Here is a 25,472-nt window from a genome sequence, read left to right as displayed (position 1 = left end):
CAACTGTTCTCTCAGACTGCCCCCACGTCATTTGAGAAAATGACATTTTTCATGAAAACAGACAATTATAATTGGAATTGGTGCATTTGAGAACCTGCAAAATTCACCAAAAGTTAGTCAACGGATATGGAAAGTCAGTAGCAAATGAAGTTATATCTCATGTTTGCTTACCTTAAAATACCAACATGCACTGACTGGAATCCCAAAAGCTTGCTGGTATATTAGATTCCGAACGATATAAATATATTGTATTGGAGACTTACTGAAAATGGAATGTCGCAAGAGATTGGGCAAAAACATACCATCGATCGCCATACAAAGTTCCTGGCGGTTATGTAACTTTAATTTCCACCGTATTGATTACATAAACATTGCACAACTATACAGCGGGATATTTTTGATGGCAGTAAATCACTGAACGTTGAGTCCCGTCGGCAGCTAAAAAGGGTTTGGCGTTACTTAGGTTCAAGTGAAAAGATTCCACTTTTGTGTGATTCTGGAGTTTCGAGATCTTGTCATTTTTTAAATCATATTATAACATAAAAATAGGATGACAGAACCAGACCTAAATTTAACTTATTATTTTAAACTATTTTTTAATTCATGTTGAGATTTTGAATATGTTTCTTACTGTTTGGTTGGAGAGAATTATTTTGTTACAGAACAGTCAGCATGGAACATAGATTAAACTATAGGCATAATAGCTTAAACTATCGTGACAACATTCTTTTAATATCGATGAGGAAATCTTTAGGATTTTCTGAACTTTGAGGAAATCCTCAACACTTATTTTCTCAGAAATGTAAAGGTTTCTACATGTCCATGAAAGAAATCAAGGTATATAGGATCAATTATAGAGAATTATAAATGTACACCAGACTGGTGTGTGCAGGCAAGGCTATGGGTTCCGAATATTCGTAGAGTACGAATTAAAAATCACCTATCCCGTATAATAGCATTATTTGTATTAAGTATTAATTATCTCTCTCTCTCTTTCTATATATATATATATATATATATATATATATATATATATATATATATATATATATATATATATATATATATATACATACATATATATATATATATATATATATATATATATATATATATATATATATATATATATATATATATATATATATATATATATATATATATATATTAGAAATGTTTTAGAAAATAAGACACAAAAGAAGAAAACATTATATTCCTAAAAGTACCTTGACAATAAGTCCCAGAAAATTAAATGTGAAAACTTCTAAACAATTGTAAAAACATGCATCTTCGTATTTTGTTAATATGTAGGTTTACAAACGATGATATCTTTTATCCACTTTTTAAAGTCATAGTTTTAAACTGATTTATCATTTTATGTCCTTTGATATCCTGCTACTCCTCAGACTGGGTCCTCTTCCCCTCATCTTCATTTGTAATGCTTATATTATCTATATACTTCTGAATCACAAAAAATGATGCATTATGTACAGCCAACTTTCTGGTAACTGTACATGCCACTATAACATCAATCCTGTTCTGTTCTGTTCAATAAGTTAAAAATATTTTAAATAAAAAAAGTTTTCTTTAATACTGCAGTATTAATGTTTGAACCTCTCGAAATAAGTATTTGCTATCAACGAAACAAGAATTTTAACTAATCAATTTACATCCATCTATTTAAAGTTCTATGAAATTTTTGATCCTCTGGATCCTAACCAATAACATTGCATAAGTCATTAAATGCTATAATTGCTTTGCACTAGCACTCTGAACGCGTCCACAAATATCTTCCTCTAATAACTATATTGTTAAGCAATAAATACGGTCAGGTTGTCATAAAAGTACAGGATGCAATATGAACTCACACCTGATCCCTATTCTCTTAATTTTATATCTGTCCTATATCCATCTTCGCCAGCCAAAGTTCCGATGTGATAGCCCTATCTACACCTTGGCGTATCGAGCTGATGTTTATGTGCTTCGGATCTGTGAATTTCTTGGATGCGGCGGCTTGTTGTTGAAGTTGTTCAAATTTCAACACGGTTCCTACATGATCGATGCTAGGGTAGCACACAACTTGAACGCACTTACAAAAGAACAACTTTCCACTACCGGTACGTGATTGCACTAATATCTTTCACTCAAATACACCTGTAATGGCTTCTCTCCGGTACGTAGTCACTGTTTCGATGTTAAACTAACAAAGTATCCTTTTTAGGTAAAATGTTTCAACAATTTTGACCAATGCACCACGCTTTTGGTTAGTTGGCATAACATACTAAGGGAGGCAACTCATGACATCCAATAGATGTCGCTAGGACAAAGCACCAGTATATCTGTTCTATCCGCCAAGGTGTAGATAGGGTTATCATATCGGAACCTTGGTTTAGCGATGATGTCCTGCAGCTCGATCATATATTGTTTCTTGATGATCATTTGACGTGGAAAGGGACATCTTTAAGGGAGTGTCCCACATAATAATGGAAAACGGTGATAACATTTATGATCAATTTGCGACGCTGCTTTATTGTACAAAAAAAAATCGCAAGAGGACAGGAGGTTTTTTCGACCTGATTGCAAAGTATTTAAAATGTGTTCTTTATGCACAAAAATTATTAAAGTATAAACCAATTCAGGACGGAATAGATTAAATAAAATAAAAGAAGGACATATTAGGTTAAATCAATGTAATCAGCAGGACAGAATAGAGTAAAAGGAGGAAATCTGGATCAAGTAAATTAAATCGACGGTTGATATGCATTAATTTCAATCTGTCCCTGTTACACACACACGCACACACACACACACACACACACACACACACACACACACACACACACATACATACATACATACATACTATTAAATAAACGAAGGCTTGATTAAGAATCACTTCCTCTCACGACAATAAAAATCATTGCAGTATAGTGACTTAACACGCACTTGTCCCCATAAATCTAATTAATTGTTCTCTTGCCCAAATGAATGTGTTCTTTATAGATTGACAGAAATTTGCACCCTTACATATTATAACATGTCTTGGATCTAAAATCAGTATAAGCTGACTTCAATGCCAAGAGAAAAGAAAAGAAGAAGAAGAAAAAAAAATCACAAAATACAAAACAATGTCTCAGACTTCGCGCGAGTGTAACTTAAGGTCGATATTCTCGCTATTTTCATCGACCTCAAGACAGTGGACGTGGTCAGTTTGGGGTTCTTAAACGCACTAAGCACTACAACTGATTTTCTGATCATCAAACTAACGACCAACCATTCACGAGACTAGTTTCACACTTGTTTCTTGTTCCTAATTAGGACTGGCATTATTTATCAGTACGCAATTCTAAGCAGTTTATCGGTATTTCATGCCATGTACTATCAAACATGGCCCAAACACCTAAATACACAAAATCATTTCTATCTAAAATGACTAAATACTTATAATTGCGAATATCTCATATCTTTATTTTAAGAAATAAATTTTAATGTGGTAAATTTACGAAACTAATCGCTGATACCATAATCTACCATGAAAATAGTTCAGTATGAAAGATGCCTGTACCTAATAACTAACAAATACACGGTTTGAGAAATAGCTTCCTTACACCGATTCCACTTAATGAAACAAATAATGACTAAAATCATAACGAATCTATACATGGATACATACCCTAGATATAACACAAAATAAATCTGACTCAATGACGGGTTTAAAGATTCTACTCGTTTGAGACATATACCGTATTGCTTGTATGTTCTCTCTCTCTCTCTCTCTCTCTCTCTCTCTCTGTAATTTGGATATTTAACGTAGCTTTAAAAAAATTTCTGTCATATCCCTACTATGTCTATAGTCTGACAGCTTATAGTGATGTTTAGCACTGGGGCATCATGCCGCACACATGTAGCATCATGTTCCACTCAGTCACAATATTCTGACACCAGACCGACCAGTCCTAACACTAACCTCTTAATAATGAGCGCCTAGCGAGGCAGTTGCTAGTACCATTTTTATAAGTATGTGACATGACCCGGCGGGGTTCAAACCAGCGACCTCCCTCATCCGAGGCGGTGTTCTAATAGTTTTGATAAAGATAAAGACAGATTGTCTGTGCACGGCGAGTATGAAAAGGGGCGCATCACTCACTGAACAAAGATGTAAATTCATCATACAAACAAAAAGACGCCATAAAAAAAAAATATATTTATATTTTCTATTTATGGTGTGGACCAAATGTAGAGCTGGGCCGAAAATTCATTTTCATACGACTGCAAATCAGGTGGATAAGCAAACATAAAGTTCAAGTATTTATTTCGGAATTATATCAAAATACCTTCAAACTACACTGGTCAAGAGTTCTGTCTGCTCTGTACTGCAAGTTTTAATGTACACAAATTCCCCCCTCCCTCCCCGCAGACAAAACCTTAGATATAACTTTCTTTGTCTTGAATTTCGTTTTATATTTGGCTATTATTATCCATTCCCAAGACAGCACATGATGTCATGAATCATGCGTTAAGAAACACTTCCTTTAAAATACAAACATTTTCAAAGACCTGTCTTTATTTCGGAAGCAAGATAATATATACATGTTTAGCCTGAAGATACATTTTCACCTCCGATCATCTGTCATTATAATCCAAAGTTAATAATTTTACAAATTGCAAATTTTGCCCGCCTTCCTAATTTATATAGAAATTTTGTATATATTGATTAACACGAAATGTTGTATACTTGTGATCCTGTATCACAGCTCAAACGGGTCACTCCATTCTATATTAGGTTAACTGTATTGTTACACTGCTATAAAGAGTGATATGGAATGACCGTAATTAGCTGTGGCGAAAAATCCAAAGTAAGCAACTTTAAACCGAATTTTCAGGAGATGCGTTATGTGAGGAGTGCCACATTAGACAAAGCAACATTCGATAACCGGCAGTACCTGCATTGGCAGTTCTCTTTTCTAAGAGGCTAAAGACCAAAATAGTGGACAGAAAATATTCCGTAAAAATCAACATGTATAATGTAGCTCTTTTGGCAACTTGAATACATCCTGATCGGATAAAATATAAATGTAGTGGATCGATTAATGTAAAATCCTCAAGAAAATGGTGTGCTTATAATGTTGTGAGTATCTACTTATTAAAAGAAAAAAGCTACTAAAGAGTATCATTTTATACATAACTAGGAATAGTTACTGGCAAGTTTTCTAACATACCCATACTGGCCGATCCCAAGATTCGAACCCGCGCGGACAGAGGTGAGATGGCAGTGATCGGTGAAGGCAAGCGCTTTAAGACCATTCAGCCAACTGGGGACTCCATTACCAGGAATGAAACGTAACGGATTTGAATGTCTTCCTTCTCTAAACTACCTATTTTACTTTTTACGAGTCTATGGTCTTAAATCAAGTAACAAAAAAGAGGAGCAAAAGCCCACACGTTTTGTGAAATTCAACAAATAATTTACTTCCCAAGAATACAAAGTAAAATTTTGAAAGAACTTACAGTATTGTGAATTAAATTCCAGATAATACTAAAAGTCCATCTCGATTCCAAATGTATGCAGTTATAAATGTAAGTCAAGTGGTGTTCCAAATAAATTCCAATACTGAATGTGTTGATGTGCCTGTAGTCTCGAACGTACTAATGTACCGATGGCCTGGAATGTGGCGATGGGTTAACAGTCTTTTGATGTATCACAATAATATCATTAAAAATGTTCTTGATTATATTCGCTAAAATTCTGAATTAATGTTTTAGTCCAAGAATATTATTGAGCATTTTGTAATTCTAGTGAATAATAATTTGAATAAATAAATTCACCCAAATTAAAAATTTGACACATCTATAAGACTGATTCTGCATCAGATGTTAAGGCAAGAATGGATAATCCTAATGTAAATAAGTTTATATATCCCTCTACATGACCTTGATCGCAATTACCATTTTCTGAAAATACTCTGTAAATTTCCATTCTGGAACTTTTTAAGGTCAGAATGAAGCCTGGATATTTAACTCGAAATGAAGTAAACATGTTTACAATTAATATTGATCTGAATATTTAATCTGTACTTATAGACACATATTAGCCATGTATTGTGTTGTTTACAAATTAAATGTTACTGGTATGGAACAACATTAACTTGATTTTGGACAAAGGTCAATTATAAAATATAGATATACATAATATATAATAATGGAGAAAAGCCAAGAAACAATAAAACTAATATATACATAACATAATAAACAGAATTTACTTATGTTGTAGCATTTCTATTTAGGTTGAAAATGAATTTTATGTCATAGAGAACTTAGGAGAATGCATTTGTAACGTAATAGTTAAAATTGGAAGTGTCTTTAATATATATCAAGAATGCATTCTTTAAAGTCAACTGGTAAGTTGCACAAGCACAGTTTTCGTCGTAGAATATTTTAGGTCTGCATAATGGGCAGTCCAGACATAAATCGCGGTGTTCAATATTCTTTACGTAATTCTAAATTGTAATGTTTTGTCAAGATATCAAGCTTCTGAACGAAATATATTACAGTACGAAAATTTAGGGCTTTTTCTCCTCACATGAAAAAGTTTTTAATATATTTAAGTAATAATTTTGGTGATTTGCAAATCAATTCCAAAAACGCATTTTCAACGATGTCCTCAACGACGCGTACATTCAAAAGTGTTCCAAAAAGACGAGAAATTAAACTTCGAGAAATTAAAGAGTCTTACAACAAGGAGTTACTTTCATTTCTCTTGTCGGACATAAACGTTTGACTTATCAGTATAGTTGACATGTACTGAACATAATATGTCCATATGAAGAAGAAAAAAATGTTTACGGTAGTAAAATCTTTCGGTGTACTCCCAATCTGATTAACTTCTGATTTTAATCAGATTGGGTTTATTACAACCTTATCCACGGGCTGGAATTTCTATTGTAAACATAGTCTTTCTGATTCACTGGAAATAAGGCTCAGAAATTTGAAACAATGAATGTTTTAATGATTTTCATTACATGAATGTCTTCAAAATCAAATAATTTTGATTATTCAGGGTTATATTAGTCAATGACTTAATTAACCTTTTCAAAACCGACAATATCTACTGCAAAAAATCTCTTATCCCATGGGTGATACCGTTCATAATAGTATGGAGTTGGGCCTGAACCTCTGCCACTCTATTATAATGGTACATCATACTGTAATATACCTACCCTTGACAGTATGCCTACTGCATGCATGCTTCATTACTGTCGCTCAAGAAACGGGTACGATTAATAGGTTTATTTGTGTAATAATATAGGTCATGTAACAGGTTAGTCATTTGTGTAATAATATAGGTCATGTCACAGGTTAGTCATTTTGTAAACCTTAGACTTCATCCTGCTACGTTGTGATAATGAACTCCTGTTGTTTTTCCTATGAAATCACTTAAGTGATTGATAAATATAAAACGGAATGCAGCTGACATGGAAATTATCGCAATATCGGAACATTGAAGGCATTCTACAGACAATTACTGCTTCTAATGGCTTTGGAGACATAACATGCAATGTCCTCATTGAATACGCTTTCCTTCAATTAATAAATTGATTTTAATGTCCATACGAAATCAGAGGATGCAATTAAACTGTAGAAGATTATTGAAATTGAGCGTATTGGAATTCAGGGATTAGTTTCTAATTTGTTTTTTTTTATACAATACAGTACGACCAACAATGGAATGAGTTAAGTGAAGATTAATGGATTGTGTAAAGCGAAGAAAACTCTTATATCACTTACCTTGGAAGTCTTTCCGCGCTGCACTAATACTGGAGACGATATTAGAAATATGTCCCAATACCGTTGCAAAGAGAAGTAATCCGAATAATAATTCCCATATAACAAATACGTATTCTCCATTTGTTCGCGGTCTTGGTAAACCACCAATCGTAGTCAATGTCAGGGTACTCCAATATAGCGCGTGCAGATACTGGCGTATGACGTTAGATTTGTCTGCCGGAAACTGCCAGGTTCCGATAACTCTGTCGTCGTTTCTCATTCCGTCGTCCATCTGTTCAAATTCCCATGACCCAGTTTTAGTGAGTTTCGTACCAACAATATAATATAAGCATGCGTTCCAATGAAACAGAGCCAGCAGATAATGCATCAGTGTTAGCGTCCGCATGGCATTTGGATAATTCGTGTGGCGCTCAGTTCTGTCCAGGAATGTCCAAAAACGATAAACCTTTACCAAACGAAAACAACGTAGAATTGAGCAAAATCCTATAGAAAGATAAAGAAAATCTAATGGAAGTAAACATAAACAGTCTATATAGAACCTAGTCGTGTTCATATAGTGAATCCTCAATTTGATGGTGTCAGTTTGAAGGACACCGTCCTCGAGATATCCGGTACGGAAGTGGAATACTATATCAAGGATGTACAATAGATCGGCCAGGTAGTCTAAAGTAAACCACACGGCTATATTAGAAGAATGTATCTCCTGGAATGCAAATCTGTAAATTATAACCCAGAAATTGTATAAGAATGCCACACTGACTACAGAGGCCCACCAATAAGCCAGCCGCCCTGATGGGTCAAATACAAAAGTCCAGTTGCATCCATCCCGGTCTGCAGGATCATATATATCTTGCTTGTTGTTCTTTTTGAAGAAGTTTTCCTCGATCTCTTTTCGCCTTTGTTTTCGTACTTCTTTCGATGCAACTGTCTCGTTTGATATAACCTTTCGCATCAGAGAATACTGGTCCTGTCGTGATGGTTTTCTATTTTTCACTCTTACCAACTCGAATATGCTCTGCCTTGAGGTCGTTCTTGATCGTACCGACTTTTGTTCGATGACTTTACCAGAATAAACTGGTGAGGAGAGACTAATTCTTTCGCTAGAACTTAGTCTTTCTCCTATCAATTTTGTTCTGTCATTTGGCGATGATGGAGTACAAGACCCCGGTAAGTGCCTGGGTCCATTAATTGTAACATTGGTTTCACTGCCCATGTCTCCTCTTTCTTCTTCTTCCACCTTGTTTCTCCAAGATTTTCCATTAATATCGCTTGGGCTATCCTGGCTCTCATTCTTTGATGGATTAATGATAGATATTTCCTCCAATTCGTCGTCTGTCTGATCGCCCTTTGCACATGGGGTGTACTTAACTGAGAGCCCAATTTCGTTAGTTATACCCCTGTTTAACGTTGATGTCATGTCGCACTTCTGTACATGCTTCTATGATCTTCTGTCCTGTAATATTACCAGTGTCTACAAATCCATGCTCCTGAACTAAATCAATAAGAAGCTCTCAGCGTTCTTCTACATCACTGACTTTTGCTTTGCACAAGATGATTGTGCTCTGCCAATTGCATTTATGATCGTAAACTTAGAGACAAATGATGTATCCCTTTTCTAGTGTGAATGTAAACGCAAGAATATCTGAGCAATATGATGTAATTATCAAACTCGTTTACTATCAGCGAGACTTGTCTACTATATCCATGGCTATTCGTGCTTCTTAAGCTCTCAGTAATTCATCTGGAAGAGGGGAAGACGGCCAATTCAATGCTTAGCTTTATATATCCAAGCCTTTCTTAAACTGGTTATGAGTTGGTACGCAAACAGAATGAACAGACGAAAATACAGTTTTGATAATTTGTATCATCTTGTCGGATTCTTTCACGAACTCAAAAGTCTGGTTTTCTTGAAGTCTGCTGTCGTCTGCCAGCGATACAATGGCACTAACTATCCTAAGCCAAGGTTTTTACGAATGTAATCATGTATGCACATACTAAATACATTGGAGGATTTTGATTACTATTCCACTCACGCCAGTTTATTGGAAATGTTGTTTTGCATAATTACTCTTGATTCAGAATTCACAGAAGTCCACGCGATTATCGTAATGTCAACATGTGGTTTAAAATGGACGAAGACCCCAGAAGTGGCCGAATCATGCAAATTCGGTCGGTATAGATTTCTGACCTGAAAAGAGAAAGATCAAGGGTCAGAAGTGTTACGAAACACATGGATCCAAAAATATTTAATCCCAACAATTTATGTGGGAACATTCTTATTTTGTATTTGATATTGTATATATGGTTTATTGTACTTCTTATATATATTTCTATTCAACAAGTCATTGTTGACTTTATTGCGTTGCACCAAACGGAAGTTACGGGTACAGAAACAGAATATAAAAATATATCAGTAGTAAAATGAACGATAGACAATAGCTGACTCCCTTCTTGGATAGAAACAACAGCCTTACATCGAGGGTCAGGAGTGGAAGTGGGTGCTTGGGTGTTACTTACCATGTCTCTAATATAGTATGATATGCATTGTCGAAATGGATCATAAAAGTAAACAGAGGAACACTTGTCGCTTGGTATGATTTTCATTCCGTCAGGCTAATGATTTTTATCAACATTTAGACTGCGTGATCCACATGTGCGTGAAATAAATGCAACCATACCTATTACGACCATTTCTAGGTATTCTACACTGGCCTAGAACTTGCAGCAAGCCTTGTTTTGAGGGATTTTGCTCAATACCTTGGAATTCCAAATCATTGCAGTCTTTCTCGAGAAATTGCATGGTGAGGTTTTTGGCGTATTTTGAAGTCAAACTTGATTAGGAAGCATCTTTACAGATTTTCATCTGTGTATAAGAATACGGTATGCATCGCACAATATAAATTTATAACATTAGACACCTTTAAAATATTTGTATTTGTTCCGATTTTGGGGCAATGTCTAAAACGATCGTTTGTCCTATTTCATGGCAAAATTTGGCCTGTTTCACAATGTCGACATGAGTCTTTTAAATTGATGATTGACGTCAGCGTGCTACTTTAGGGAATCTAGGCCTAAAAGAATATTTTTAAGAAATATTGCTCGTTTGTATGTGTTTCTTTTTAATATGTTATTTCTAAAGCTGGATTACTTAATTTTAATCATTTGCGCCTAACATTAAGCATATGAAGGTAGAAAGGGTTTTAGAGACTGTTATTACTGACAGGTGGAGTCATATTTCAGTTATGAAGCCCATATCGAGCTGCTGCATGAATCATGTATGTCATTTTCAGCAATTTTTGCATTAGAAAATATATTTGGAAGGCATTACTCAGTATAGGTATAAATGAACTGTTGCTATTACGCCATGAAGCAGTATTTCCAAAACATAGTTGTCAATGAAATAATGATTAATGCTAAACAGCTACCGAATTTTGAAGTTAGCAATAAAACTATTATTTCTGACATAGACATAGACATAAACGAGAAATTATACAAGTCCTAATGGCCTTGACCTAAACAAGATGCTGGACTCAATCAAATCAGAAATAAACTATTACAACAATATAGTTGAACAAATATATGTGCTCTTGTAAATATTAATCAATAAATCAGTTGAAACCTTCAGGTTTCCCTCATATTGAAAGGCTTGCTCGTATCATGCCGATGTATGAAATAAGGAAACAAAACTTTATCGTCTAATTATAGACAAATTTCTCTAATGGGCGGTGTCCAGCTGTTATGAAAGACTTATATTCGGGCATGTAGAGGTGCGCAGTATTACCGGTATACCAGTTACTGCGGGATTGTTTTCTTCATGAGTATCTACCACGGTACTTTTTCACTGCAGGAGTACCTCGGTACTTTCCGTCTTTAAGGAAGTACGAAAGTTTACGATTGATCTTGTTACGAATTTGATTATATTAACAGCATGTTTTAAATTTCATGACAAAATAGTTCAAACAGTTATTTTCTTTTATAAAACGTGTGTTTTGTCACACATTGATTTTGAATATTATAAATATAATCATATATTTTATCCTTGAATCATCTGTTGACATGTGCATCGTATTTCAACATGGTGGCTAAATGGGATGTTCTGAAACAAAATCCGAACATTACAAAAACTGGACTTAAAGAAAAGCGATTTTCAAGTAACTTACTGGCGTATTTTAATGTGTTAAGTACATGCATTCCTTTGCAAAAGAGTGGATGTTTTCTGTTTGAATTTTACGCAATTGATCAAGTTCACTAAAAATATCTTTTCTTGTTTCTTGGGTAAATGTGTCTTATAATTTCTGACCTTCTATGATGAATATATTGCCTGCTTATTGGTATCCAGTTTAAAGTTTATATGCCTGTTATTTCAATAGTGCAGCTAGTAAATTATAGGTATGAGTGTCCACACTTCTATTTTTATCGACAAGTTCTCTAATGTCAACACAATGTCTTTTGCAAGATGTCAGCTATAAGTTATATTCAATCATCCCATAATAGTTACAGAATGCAGAAATTTATATACACACAGCAAATTCATCTACTATAATGAACTGAGCATTTAATTTTCGGGTGCTTGCAATTTTCATTTGAGTTGAGATATTTTATTTTCTTACATCTGAAGATAGTTATTTTTTTCATAATTAACATAAGGGCTATAGCAAGCTGTTAGTTTGCTTTAAATCAGAGCTAGATATTTTTCCATCGACTGACAGACGGAAATATAAATCAAAGTGTCAGGACACTGCCACAAAGCATTAAATTGTTGGTTCCTGATATAATTGCCCTATACCGTGGTACGTATTGCGTTATGTTCAGAAATACTGCGGTATACCGTGGTACGTATTGCGTTATGTTCAGAAATACTGCGGTATACCGTGGTACGTATGGCGTTATGTTCAGAAATACTGCGGTATACCACGGTACGTATGGCGTTATGTTCAGAAATACTGCGGTATACCACAGTACGTATTGCGTTATGTTCAGAAATACTGCGGTAGACAGCGGTAAAAACGTTTCGTGGTACCCAGCTCCACAAGCATGCATATGACTTTGTGCACGAAAATGACTTGATATGCAAAAATCAATTTGGATTTCTTCCAGCCCGTTCAACGACTCAGCTAATTGAACTTTATAACAAAATAGCTTATCTTCATTCGAATGAAAGCACATGTTTAACGTTCCTTGATGCCAGTAAAGATATTTACTGTTTGAAATAAATGGTTCGTTAATAAGTTTCAGAATATTTAATTGCTGGTAAACTTCAATCATGGCTCTAAAGCTCTTATCAAACTGATATCAGAGAGTTTTCTATCGAGCTTTATACCATCATTTAATGTCAAGGAACCGCTGAGGTTTCCAAAGGTTCGGAGCTAGGGATCATCATTTAATGTCAAGGAACCGCTGAGGTTTCCAAAGGTTCGGAGCTAGGGATCATCATTTAATGTCAAGTAACCGCTGAGGTTTCCAAAGGTTCGGAGGTAGGGATCATCATTTAATGTCAAGTAACCGCTGAGGTTCCCAAAGGTTCGGAGGTAGGGATCATCATTTAATGTCAAGTAACCGCTGAGGTTCCCAAAGGTTCAGAGCTAGAGCCTTAATTATGGCCATTTTATGTCCGCGGTATTAACTTCAGCTCGCTTGCGATGCTATTTGCTGATGATACTTTTCTTGCGACCTCTTCTCGAGACCCTTTACAAATACAAAAGATTATAAACTAACGACCTTAAAAACTTTAATAAATGGCAAACGATATGCTTGTTACATTTAACACTTCGAAACATTCGATTAATCGTGAACAGGCTACCCGATTTTTCCTATATGAAGTTCTCTTTCGATATTGAGCACTTGCTTTCTCTAAAAGCTCATAAACATTTTGCACTATACTTGTCTGAAGTCCAAATTTAGAAAACGATTCTCAAGTCTGGAATAATTGCTCTGTTGAAGATTCAGACAGATTAGAGAAAGAGTTTACTTGGAAGCCTCATACATTTTTGCTGTAAAGAGTCTCTTTATGCTGAAAAAACTGGTTTGTAAATCGTTGTACAAGGAAGGAAGCAAAAATTATGGATATTGTATTTGTATCGGGTACCGTTTCAAAATCAACCTTCCTTCACAAAGCATATATGAGGCATATCATTATCATCTACGTAACTCCCAAAGCATCACTCCCATCTCTATTTTTTCGGGGAGTGGGTACAGACTTCCATTCTCCCACTGACGACCTCTCTCTCTCTCTGTCTCTCTCTGTCTCTCTCTCTCTCTCTCTGTCTCTCTCTCTCTCTCTCTGTCTCTCTCGATTGATCGATATCTGAAAGCTCCTAATAAATACCTCTGACAAATGTTTATATTCAATTCAATTAGCGAGCCTAATACAATATTATGATCACGTCTATAGTCACCACCGTAGTATCCTACCTACTAAATTTAGGTACTCATGTAGTCCCCTTAGATTCGATCTATAAAGAGTGAATTGAGTTAACTCTCCCATGCGTGCATGTGCTTATGGCAATGAAGATAATTAGCACTGCTCTTTGTTTCTATTGTCATTTATTTAATACCCAAAGATCTTTAGTTCCATATTTTAACGCACACGTTGTGTATCCCTAGATTTATTAAAGAAAGGTTAAATCAAACTAAGAAAAGAAACCAAAGGTTCAAAAATATATAAACGAAACCCGATGTTTTGAATACTTACAATTAAATTATGAATAATAAATTTGTAAACAAAATGGACAAAAGGTATCGTAACAAAGGCAGTGTATTCTCTCATTATTAGCTTGGTTAATTAACGACATATCTACATGTTCATTCTATGTGCCTTTGAAATGTTTCTTGTCTTTTAATATACAATCTTTTTGTTACCTTGCTTTCCATATGTACTTGAATTTTTGTAAAATGTTTTAAAAAAGACAAAAACGTGTTAGACAACTCCATTCTCATATTGTTTAATAAAACGACAGTAAAATGTTTATTATTATCTTTAATGCGAGACTGGCATTGTCATTGACTTCAAAATGGAAAATAAATACTCTGACAATGTATGGTATGAAATAATGGATCGAAAGTTGAAAGTTACTATGGGCAGCTATGTAATAGAAGAATGCGGAATATATAAACGCGAGATAAAGATTATGATCTATGAAATGTGGTAAGATCTTTCTTTCTCGCTCGTACTGCCGTTCTCTTAATTGTTCAACTTGCTCGTGGACAAGTAATTTGCAAACTTTAGTTTGCCTGAGCCGAATATTCACTTGTGCCAGAGCGTCTAGAAAGTGGATATGTAAAGTCCTGGACGGTTTTTATTATCAAAAATGAAAATCAGACTGTTTGATGATATGTACTGATTCAGTTAATATGTGGTCAGGTGTTGGGTTTGGAATAAAAAGAATAGCCAGTAACTTTGGGTTTAGGATTGTTATTAATTTATTCCGTTTTACCTGGTGAGGGAGGAGGGTATTGGATTGTTGGTATGTCATAGTGGCTCTGCAAATACAGGTCATATACTACTAATGTGTAATAGCATTGTTTGACATGATATGGTGGACAAGCCACAAGTGTGTGAGTGACGTCATCTATATAAAACTTAACGTTTGTGCTTCATTTTTGTCCATGACATTGTCACGAGTCTATGCTCTTAAAATAAGTAACAGAAAAGGGTGAAAGGCAACAAGCTTTGTAGAATTCAACAAATAATTTATTTCCTTAGAATACAAGGTGAAAATACGAAAAAGGAATTTACGGTACTGCGAATTAAATCCCAAAAATAAACCAAGAATTACAGACACAAGTCCTAATAATTTAAAGTCCTGAATAAAATTCAGAAAAAGTCAGAATAAATCCAAAACCTGACGGCGATGATGTGTCTTTGGTAGCTTGTAGAGTGCTGAAATGGCAACACTCTTTTATTGAATCACAGTAAGATAATTCCAGATTTCAATTCGTTATGAATTCCTGTGAATGTCTCTATTAAGATTTTTATCAGAGCACTTTTGTATTTCCAGAGAAAATAATCACTTGAATTCAATAATTTTGAAGTAATAAATTTTCCAACCGAAAAATGAAATACTGGACACAACATATAATACAACTTAAAAGTGCTAGATCTTAAGTCACAAGTTAAATACATTATCACGGTTACAAATTTATATAGCTTTCTACTTTACCTCGGGTCACAATTAGAAAAAAAACCCACATTACTTAATGGAAAATAACCTTCTACAATATCCTCATATGTACAAAATAAAAACCATAACCTGGACTATGCAAAAGTTACGTAAGAAATTCCAAAACCTAGACCTAGACTCAAATAAGCATATTTGCTTATATTAACAATAATACTGATTTTATACCCATAGAGATAGAGAATAATTTAGCTATGTATTATCTGTTACACATAATAAAATAACAACAAAAAATTAAATCTGGGTCAAACAGAAATGAATTACATTTTGGACAATGTCAAGTCCAACATACAATGTTATATTACAATAGCATGTAATGAAATAAAACAAAATTAAAGTAAAACTTTTAGTAAAAGCAAATTAAATACACATATCAACATAGCTAATTTTTGTATCACGATTATAAGTTGTAAATAGGATGTTTACATTGCTTTTAAGTATGATACATTCTTGTTATAATCAGTCTGAGATTTTTCATTGGCACGATTCACATCTAGGTCAAGTGAAAATATGCAAAAATAGGGATTTGATAAACAAATAATTCATTCCTATTCTATATCAGTCTGAGGGAATCCATGACGAGAGTTTGCAATTGACGTGAATTATTTATTTAAATATTCACTGGAAATACTAAAGTGCTCATTGACTTTTGGATTTGTACGCACCACTTTAGAACTATTGGCAACTCATTCAAAGACATACTGGACGGATTCGTTTTTGTACACCAGGGCATTCAAGACAATTGAATTCATTCAGAACATTCTATGTTTCTGATAACTCGTTTAAGAGTATTTGACACTTGATTAACAATACTGTGCCTTTGTATTTTCAGTTTGAATTCTAGGGAAATAAATTTTAGTTTGAATTTACTTAAATTGTTCTGCCTCGTCCGGGATTTAAATTTCTTTAAAACAATTCAGAGATATTAAAAACTGTCTTAAAATTTAAACTGGCTTCCTTTCATTGTCCCTACTAAATATTTCAATTTCACATATTTGAGAAATCTTAAGTTAAACCTGCAATCATTCACAGTGTTATGTAATGTCGAGAACCTCGCTTCAGATCCTATCCAAGACGAGTTAGAATCTATGCAAAAGGACGAGTTACTTGATTTTGACAGACGTTTTGATTTTTCTGAAACGAAATCATCTTTACCAATGTATACTGTTTTGGGTTTGATTAGTAAGTCTGTATTTGGTTTTGATAGGAAACTGTAGTTGTTGTTTTGGTGTTTGACGCAATTTCTCAGCGCAAGAAAGGTTATATATGGCGGGCAGTATAAATGGTGGAGGAAGAATCCCCGTAAGAACCACCGGACCACGAAAAGTAACTGTCAGTTTTTTTCACATACCCACATTTGCTAAGCAAGAGACTCGAACTCACGCGAATTTGACTGAGAATGCGCCTTAGACCACTTGGCGACCCGGGGCCTCTGATAGGAAAAAAAGGAAATAGATTTTAAAAATTCCAGACAAAAAGAAAAGATGCAAATAATGGCGATGACGAGAGAGAGATAGAGAGAGAGAGAGAAGAAAGAAAGCAAGGCAACTTTAAGCAGAAGAAAGGGAGAGGCAAACAGGTAGAGAGAATGAGAAGGTAGAATCAAAATGATGCAGAGAATAAAAAAGGGAAATGCAATACACATCGAAAGAATTATAGCTGGCAGGCGGGGCGCCCTCGTCTTCTACTTTATATGCAAGATCAGGATTTAATGTTACCAGAAATATTAGGCTGTACCTCTATTTCAAGACAATGAAGTAGAGGAAAACGTTCTTCACTTTGAAAAAAATTTGCTTTTTGCTCATTAAGGTATGTCTTGATGTCACATATCTTGATAAGCAAAAAGAGAAAACATTGGAAAATACTGCTCTTACAGCTGATGATTCCTTGACTCACAACTTTTACTTGTCATTAAGCATTCCCCTCAGCACTTTTAGGATAAAAAAAAATCATACGAGTATTTGCAAATCTCAAACCGTCACAAACTCTTAGAAATCAAACATCAGATAAAACGGATCAGAAACAATTATCTCTTTCTATATGCACTTATTCGAAAATGAAAGGGCATATAATTTATAATTGCAACAGTTGAAAAATAAGCAACATAATAAAAACAGCACTATTCCAAATGCTCTTATTTCATAGAGGTTAAGGTCAAAATATTCTATTAAAAGCATTATATTGGATGGGTAAAAAAAACTATGTTTCTATTTTTGGATGTTTTTGAATCATACGTGTCACAAGATTTTATATAACTTACTGGTGATCCTGCCTAGCCTATTTCGTATTAAAATATTAAGGGACACAGGAGCTTCTCGGTGTCTTTTGTTATCATGTACTTTTGTCGTTGTCTGAAAGTGTTCTTATTCAGGGAGTAGATTACAGCTTTGTTCATGTTCCTCTCCAGAGTTTCAATTTTCCAGACCCGTGCCTACGTAAGCCGCAATTTCTTTACCCATATAAGGTATTACTTTTATTATTAAACAATGGCCTAGCTGGAAATAAGGTCGTTGTTAATCAACTAGTCGCTGACATGTCTAAGTAGGATCAAAGAATTGATCCTATTAAGACTGAATCCTTGATTTACCTTATTTGTATGGCAAATATAAATACTGAGAATGGTATTTGACAATAAATTCTATCAGCTGACATATTTATTGGAAAATCGTTTTATGAGACCAACTTTGCTCTTGGTTTTGATCAATCAAGAGGTATTGGTCACAGTAATACTCTTTTTACTACTCGTCATTCTCTCTACTCTAACAAGGGCGATAAAAGACAGTCACTCTTTGTCGAATTGGAAATAGATCCTGAGATCTCCTATTGTTTCAGGCGGATATTCTCGAAACTAAAGCCACACGATTGTCAGTTTGCTATTTTGGCGAAAAATTGGATCCTTTAGAGAAAATAGAGACCGCCTGAGGTACCTTCTGAAAACGAGTGGTCAGTGAGCTATTAAGTTCTCTTTCCAAAGTCATATCAGCAGAAAATTCTTTGTCTAGCCCATGAAATCTCATTGGCTAGTTATTTAGGAATCAATAAGACTTGAATCATTTTATTGGTCGAAATTTAAAAGTGATATTTCAAAATATCTTGTCACATTGTCAAATTGTATGACAGCCCAATCAGAAGATACTTAAGGCTCATCTGCAACCAATTTCTGCATTTGAAGAACCATTTAGCAGAATAATGGTAGACTCTATTAAGCCATTACCTACGACCAAGTCAGGCAACCAATACTTACTGAGTACAATATGTGCGTCCACACGATTTCTCAAGGCAGTGCCTTAGAAAGCTATTAAAACTAAAACCATTGCAAAAGCTTTAGAAACGTTTTTCTTTACACTTGTTGGATTTTCCCAACATGTCCTGTCTGACCAAGAGTCAAATTTTATCTCTGAAATTTTCCAAAAAGTTATGCATCAATTATGCATCCGACAGTTTACGTCGCCTGCCAATTACGCTAAAATTCAATGGAGTTTTTAAAAGATTTCACTAAAATAAGGAAGAACGCGATTTGGTCAGATTGCTTTAATATAGAAAAAGATTATTTATTTGGTGCTGTTTGCTGCTCGGGAATCAATTCAAGAGTAATTTGGGTTTAATCCGTTTGAACTAGCTTTTAGACATACGTTCCATGACCGATTGACGCTATTACAAGAGAAGTAAGTTTCAAAGATGGATTCAAAGATTCATCTTCTTGAATATGTCTCAGATTGAAGGCATATGCTGTCAAAGGCTTGTAAATTAGCAAGATCTAAACTTAACTTTAGTAAGTAAAAAATGAAATCAATGTATTACAGAGATACAAAGAAAATTAGTTTCCTGCCTGATAATAAAATCCTGGCTCTCTTGCCTATATCTTAACATATTCTTGCTTATGGTCCTTATACAATTGAAAAGTAAGAGACTTTGATTATGTAGATTCCTCATCTTTGAATCAGCATTTTTGCTGGATGAATCCTCTCAAGCTGGAATATTTCAGAAAAGAGATTAATATTTACTGGATTTTAAATAAGTTTATAGAACCAAGTAAAGGTAACTCCAAGTAAAAGTAACTGGATTTCATAATGTATTCTTGTACCTAAATCAGTAATACATTCTGAATGTGTACTAACTATAAACATGTCAATAGCATCACAAAACGGACAAACTTCCGTTGCCAGGAACTGCATGGACTAAACTAGAAATGCGAAATACATCACCAAGTTTGACCTTTCAAAAGGATTCTGATAATTTCCACTCACAGAAAAAGCAAAAGAAAATACATTGTGCATCTCCTGATGGTTTTTGTCAGTATGAAGTGACACAATTCGAAATTTTCCGTAAACATCCCCGCCTTTACTGAATGTGTGAACTTCTGGTCTATATGATTGTGACCCATATATCAAGGACTCCATCGTCTACAGCAACATCTGGGGATATCACTTTGAAACCATTCATAAATTGTTTGATCGACTCAGTGATACAAATCTTACAGTTAATTTAGGTAAAAGTTAATTTAAGTTAATTTAACCGTGCTTTTGTCATATTTTTGGAGAAATGGTGGGAAAGGTTTATGTCAACCCTGCAGAATTTGTGGTCAGAGATATCTGTGAATTTCCAATGTCAATTTATAAAATACAACTTATGCAACTTTTTGGTACGGCTGGATAGTATTGGAGATTTTGCTCGAATTTGCTCGTAATTGCCGAATCTTTGACAAATGCGTTGAATAAGAAATGCAAAATTCTTTGGTCTGACAAAGTCTGGAGTCTTTGGACAAATCAAAGGGCATACTTAAAGGTGCATCAGTTCATTCAGTACCAGATTTTATATTGTTTCTGAAAATTAGTTGTCGATAGGACATTTTTTAAAAAAAACTTGCAACTAACATGCATGGCCATTAAGACACAACTCATTACCAATGCCGACCGCTCCGGTAGTCTAGTGTTTAGGGCGTCCGCCTCAGATGCGGGAAGTCGTGGGTTGGATCCGCCGGCCGAGTCATACCAAAGACTTACAAAAATGGTACGAACAGCTACCTCGCTTGGCACTCAGCATTAAGAGGTTAGTGTTAGGACTGGTTGGCAAAGTGTCGAGATAATGTGACTGGGTCGGACATCATGCAACATGACTGCTGCATGATGCCCCAGTGCTAGACATCACTATAAACTATCAAGTTTGCAAGGGCGATTTAGTTAATAGTACTTTAAATACTAATTTTCCACAATGATCGTAAATTTGCACTTTAACGAAGAGATTATTCTGGTAAATAGTGCGTAGATCCATTCATAATTTCAAATTTGAGTAGTACTATTAAATTCAGGTAAAGTTCATGTTTTTCTCAAGGGTTAAGATGGCCCAATTCTTTATTAGCTGGTGTAACCCACGTGACCAAATTTACTGTTGAGATTATGAACGTGCGACGTTATCTATTGCGATTTAGTCATTAATAAAAGAAAATTATTACATAGAATTGGTAATTCTTAGTAGTAAACGAGTATTGTAAGTTATTCAGTTTTATCAAGAGGATTTATTTATTTATTGTATTTAATCATTCATTGGAATTACAGTAATAAACTATTCGGATTAATTGGAATAATAACTGTCAAGGAAATACTGTGAATATTTTTAAAGACATTTGGATATTTATAACTGTTACGGAATTACTGTGAATTCATTTAAAGACATTTTTGGATTATATCATAGTGAGTCTTTTGTACTGTTGATGAATCAGTACACTAAAGGACATCATTTGAAATATCAATGGAACTCATTTGGATTACTCGATACTTTTGGACTTGATAGAACATTTAAGACTGTACGTTATATTTATTTTTTCACTTTATATTTTAGGGAAATAAATTATATTTTCAATTATACAAATCTTCATGGTTTTCGCTTTCTTTTTACTTATCTTAAGACCGCAGAGTCTTAACACATGTGACAAACATTATCGACAGCATTTTGACGAAATGTAAGTATCAAAAAATAAACTTTTCTCGGAGCATTAATTATTTCCATCCTACAATAGGCCATATATGTTAGAAACTATTACGGACAATGCCGGTTCTTTATTTTTCCCGCATTGTCGCCATAATGCCTGATGCAGCCTATCAGCTATTAAAAGCGGGATTTCCTGTCGTTTCTTTGCTTTTTGCAAGTAACTCTAATTCTACGTCAGAAGAAAAACCTGGACACGATCATTTTGGTTATTTCCTGTCAAAAACTTATCATATTGACCTGTTCTAGAAACAGAGGGAGAGAGAGAGAGCATTATAACAAGATCCACAAGCAGTCTATCCAGTACAGATTTGGCATAATTAGCTAGCAGTGACATTGTGAGACTCTCTGAACAAAGGAAATAACATCAATCGTATGAACATATTCCATGACCCAGAGAATTAGCAGATACAAATACATTCGAAAGGACCGATAGAGAGATAAATAGATTACTGCTTGGATTGATAGTTTCATACATACATACATGCATGCATACATACGTACGTACGTACGTGCGTGCGTGCCTACGTACATACATACACACATACACGCATGCATGCATGCATGCATGCATACATACATACATACATACATACATACATACATACATACATACATACATATAGCAGATCATGGATCAGAGTGTCAGCAATAACGGACATGTCTCACCCCACCCCTCCGCGGGTTTCATAAAACCATTTGAGACAAATCTGGTATGGCATATAGTTAATTTACTAAATTCGTCATATTTGAAGAAATACTCGCGTCGGGAACGAAATCCATTCTTAGATCCTAAATTGAACACTCTTTACCCTATCCTTTCATAGTATGGAGAAGAGATAATATTACTAAATCGAACTTACTTTCCCTTTATTTTAGATAGATAGATAGATAGATAGATAGATAGATAGATAGACACACAGACAGACAGACAGATAGATAGATAGATAGGTATAGATATATAGACAGATAGATAGATAGATAGATAGAAAATGTGTTGAGAATGTTGAAGGGTGGATGCATGAAACGAAACGGATCCAAGCGTTTACCAATAAAGTCATTTTTTAGCAGAAGATGTGACGAATCAAGGGCATGTTGGACTTCTCTGATAGACAATTTGCGTGACCTTTAGAAACCCGTATATAAAATTAGTTATATCGATCCACATAGTCAGACAGCCGAGTGGCTATGGTGCTCGCCTCTGCAGACTAGTGACATCTCACCTTTGTTCGTGTGGGTTTGAGTCTCTCAGCTTGGCCAATGTGGGAACGTGAGAAAACTCGCCAAAAGCATCCCGTGCGTCCATGGTTCCCATAGAGAATTTCTCGTATTCTTCATCATCATATATACTGGCAGCCACGTTTATCATCTGCTGCAAATGGTGTTAAATCTATAAAATACAAGTACAAGTACATTGTATCGTATAAACTGTGTAAACAATACATGTAACCCAGAACTTATTGGAAAAAAAACTTTATCAAATTATCTAGTCAAAATTGTTGTCAGCTGTACCTGCAACATATGGAGTCAACGTGTCTGACTCGTATGGGCTTTCAACAAACTAGGGTACGTTATGTAAAAAACAATTCTAACTAGTAGTGTGTGTGTGTGTGTGTGTGTGTGTGTGTGTGTGTGAGAGAGAGAGAGAGAGAGAGAGAATACTGGACTTGACGTTAATGAAAATTAAACTAGGTCAACCTTCTTTTTCGAGGTTTTGTTGACGTGTAATAAATAAATAAATATATTTTAAAAAATTTAAAAAAAGAATTACACGGAAAAATGATAATACCAGTAATCTCTATTGGTCTGTTTTATAGCTATATCGAACTATCGAAGAATGCAGACTGGAGTACAAATAATAAAACATCGCTTGTTATGTTTCTTAGGGTAAGTAAGTGTTGTGCTTTATTCACGAGTTAGTAAGCACGGTTGTGTTGTTGTTTTTGTTGCGGGCATATCGCCATATTTCACCAAACGAAAGGCTATAGCTGGTGGAGGAAACCCCTGGGAAGAACCTCAGACCCACGGGAAGCAACTAGCAAGCTTTCTCACATTCCACATTGACTCGACCCCACGTAGACAGAGGTGAGGTGGCAGTAATTGGTAAAGGCGAACGCTTTAGACCACTCGGCTACTTCGGAGCCCCAAAAATATGTGGTTAAAAACTTGGCAGGGGTGAAGAAATCTTCTCACAAAACAAAATCGACAGTAATGTAGTTCTCGTTTAAACTGGACCGCTATGTTCATCATTTCTGCTCATAAAACGATGTCGTATAAGTCCAGAATAATTCATGAATATTTCCAGATTCACAGGACGGTTCACACGTGAATGTTTCTGGATTCACTGTACGATTCATACATGAATGTTTCCAGATTCACTGGACGGTTCACACATGAATATTTCCAGACTCACTGTAGGGTTCATAGACGAATGTTTTCAGATTTACTGAACGGTTCACATGAATGTTCAGAATTCTGCTCATAAAACTGAAATACTTTTCTGCCAAAAGACTGTTGAGTTGAAGTCTTATTTACAAAAGGAACTTTATGAGTTAAAGAATACTCATCAGCAGCTCGAGCAGCATATTCCAAGGTTTTAATCTGATACTCATCAAGATAAGACTTAATGTCTCTATGGACACAGTTTTTGAAATCTTCAAGTAATACAAGTTGTTTGAGACTTTCATAATCTCGCTCAACTTTGCTGGCTAAGTACCATCTATCAAATAATTGCTCTTTTTCTCTAGCAAATTCGACATGAGTTTGTCCAACTTCTTTTCTATAGTTTCTGAATTTTTGCCAATAAGCTTCAGGGACTAACTCATAACCCCTTAGGATGTATTCTTTAACCACGTTATAGTCCCCACTTTGGTGAACTGACAGTGAATTATAAATATCACTAGCCTTACCGGTGAATACACATTGTAATAACTGAGTCCAATGCTCCCTTGGCCATTTCAAATTTTCAGCACCTTTTTCAAAACGAATAAAATATTTGTCTACTTCTCTTTCTCTGAAAGGGGGCACTAACCTAATGTTCTTTGCAAGATCAAAACATAAATTTGAATTTGAAGTTCGAATGTGTTTTTCACTTGCCAGTTCCATTTCTTTCATTTTACATTGATATTCACATTCTTCCTTCTCTCTCTCTCCTTATCTATTTGTTTTTTTTTGTAATTGTATTTGCATATGTTCTTTTTGTAATTCCATTTGTCTTTCCTTCTCTCTCTCTCTCTCTCTCTCTCTCTCTCATATTGTAACTGCAATTGTTTTTCTTGAATTTGTCTTTCTTTTTTCTTTTTCTTCTGCTTGTAATTTCATTTGTTCTTTAACTTTTTCCAATTGCAACTGCATTTGCATTTGTTTTTCTCTTTCTTCTTTCTGAAGCTCAGCTTCTCAACTCCAATTCCATCTTGTATTATAATTATAATTCCTTCATTTTTGTGTCAGAGTCTGCTACAGACGTACTGACTGAAACCAAAGCACTTATATCCAAAACATTCTTTTCAACCAAATACTGAACCA

At 34.8% G+C, this 25,472-nt stretch overlaps 1 protein-coding gene across 1 annotated transcript in view; it reads right to left on the bottom strand.

Moving 5' to 3' along the window:
* The window catches only part of LOC149798839 (uncharacterized), a 228,720-nt gene that overhangs the window by 179,458 nt on the left and 23,790 nt on the right, over nt 1-25,472 (bottom strand). Inside the window, exon 2 of the mRNA XM_089957735.1 lies at nt 7,786-9,973. Coding sequence (XP_089813861.1) covers nt 7,786-9,202 — 1,417 coding nt within the window. The 5' untranslated portion in view covers nt 9,203-9,973. The remainder of the gene's footprint in view (nt 1-7,785; nt 9,974-25,472) is intronic.

This window comes from Sinohyriopsis cumingii, chromosome 5 (assembly GCF_028554795.1).
Source record: "Sinohyriopsis cumingii isolate HCF-2022 chromosome 5, ASM2855479v2, whole genome shotgun sequence".
In the NCBI taxonomy this organism is placed as follows: domain Eukaryota; kingdom Metazoa; phylum Mollusca; class Bivalvia; order Unionida; family Unionidae; genus Sinohyriopsis; species Sinohyriopsis cumingii.
Note: the sequence above shows the minus strand (reverse complement) of the source record. Positions and strands in the feature narration are given on the sequence as shown.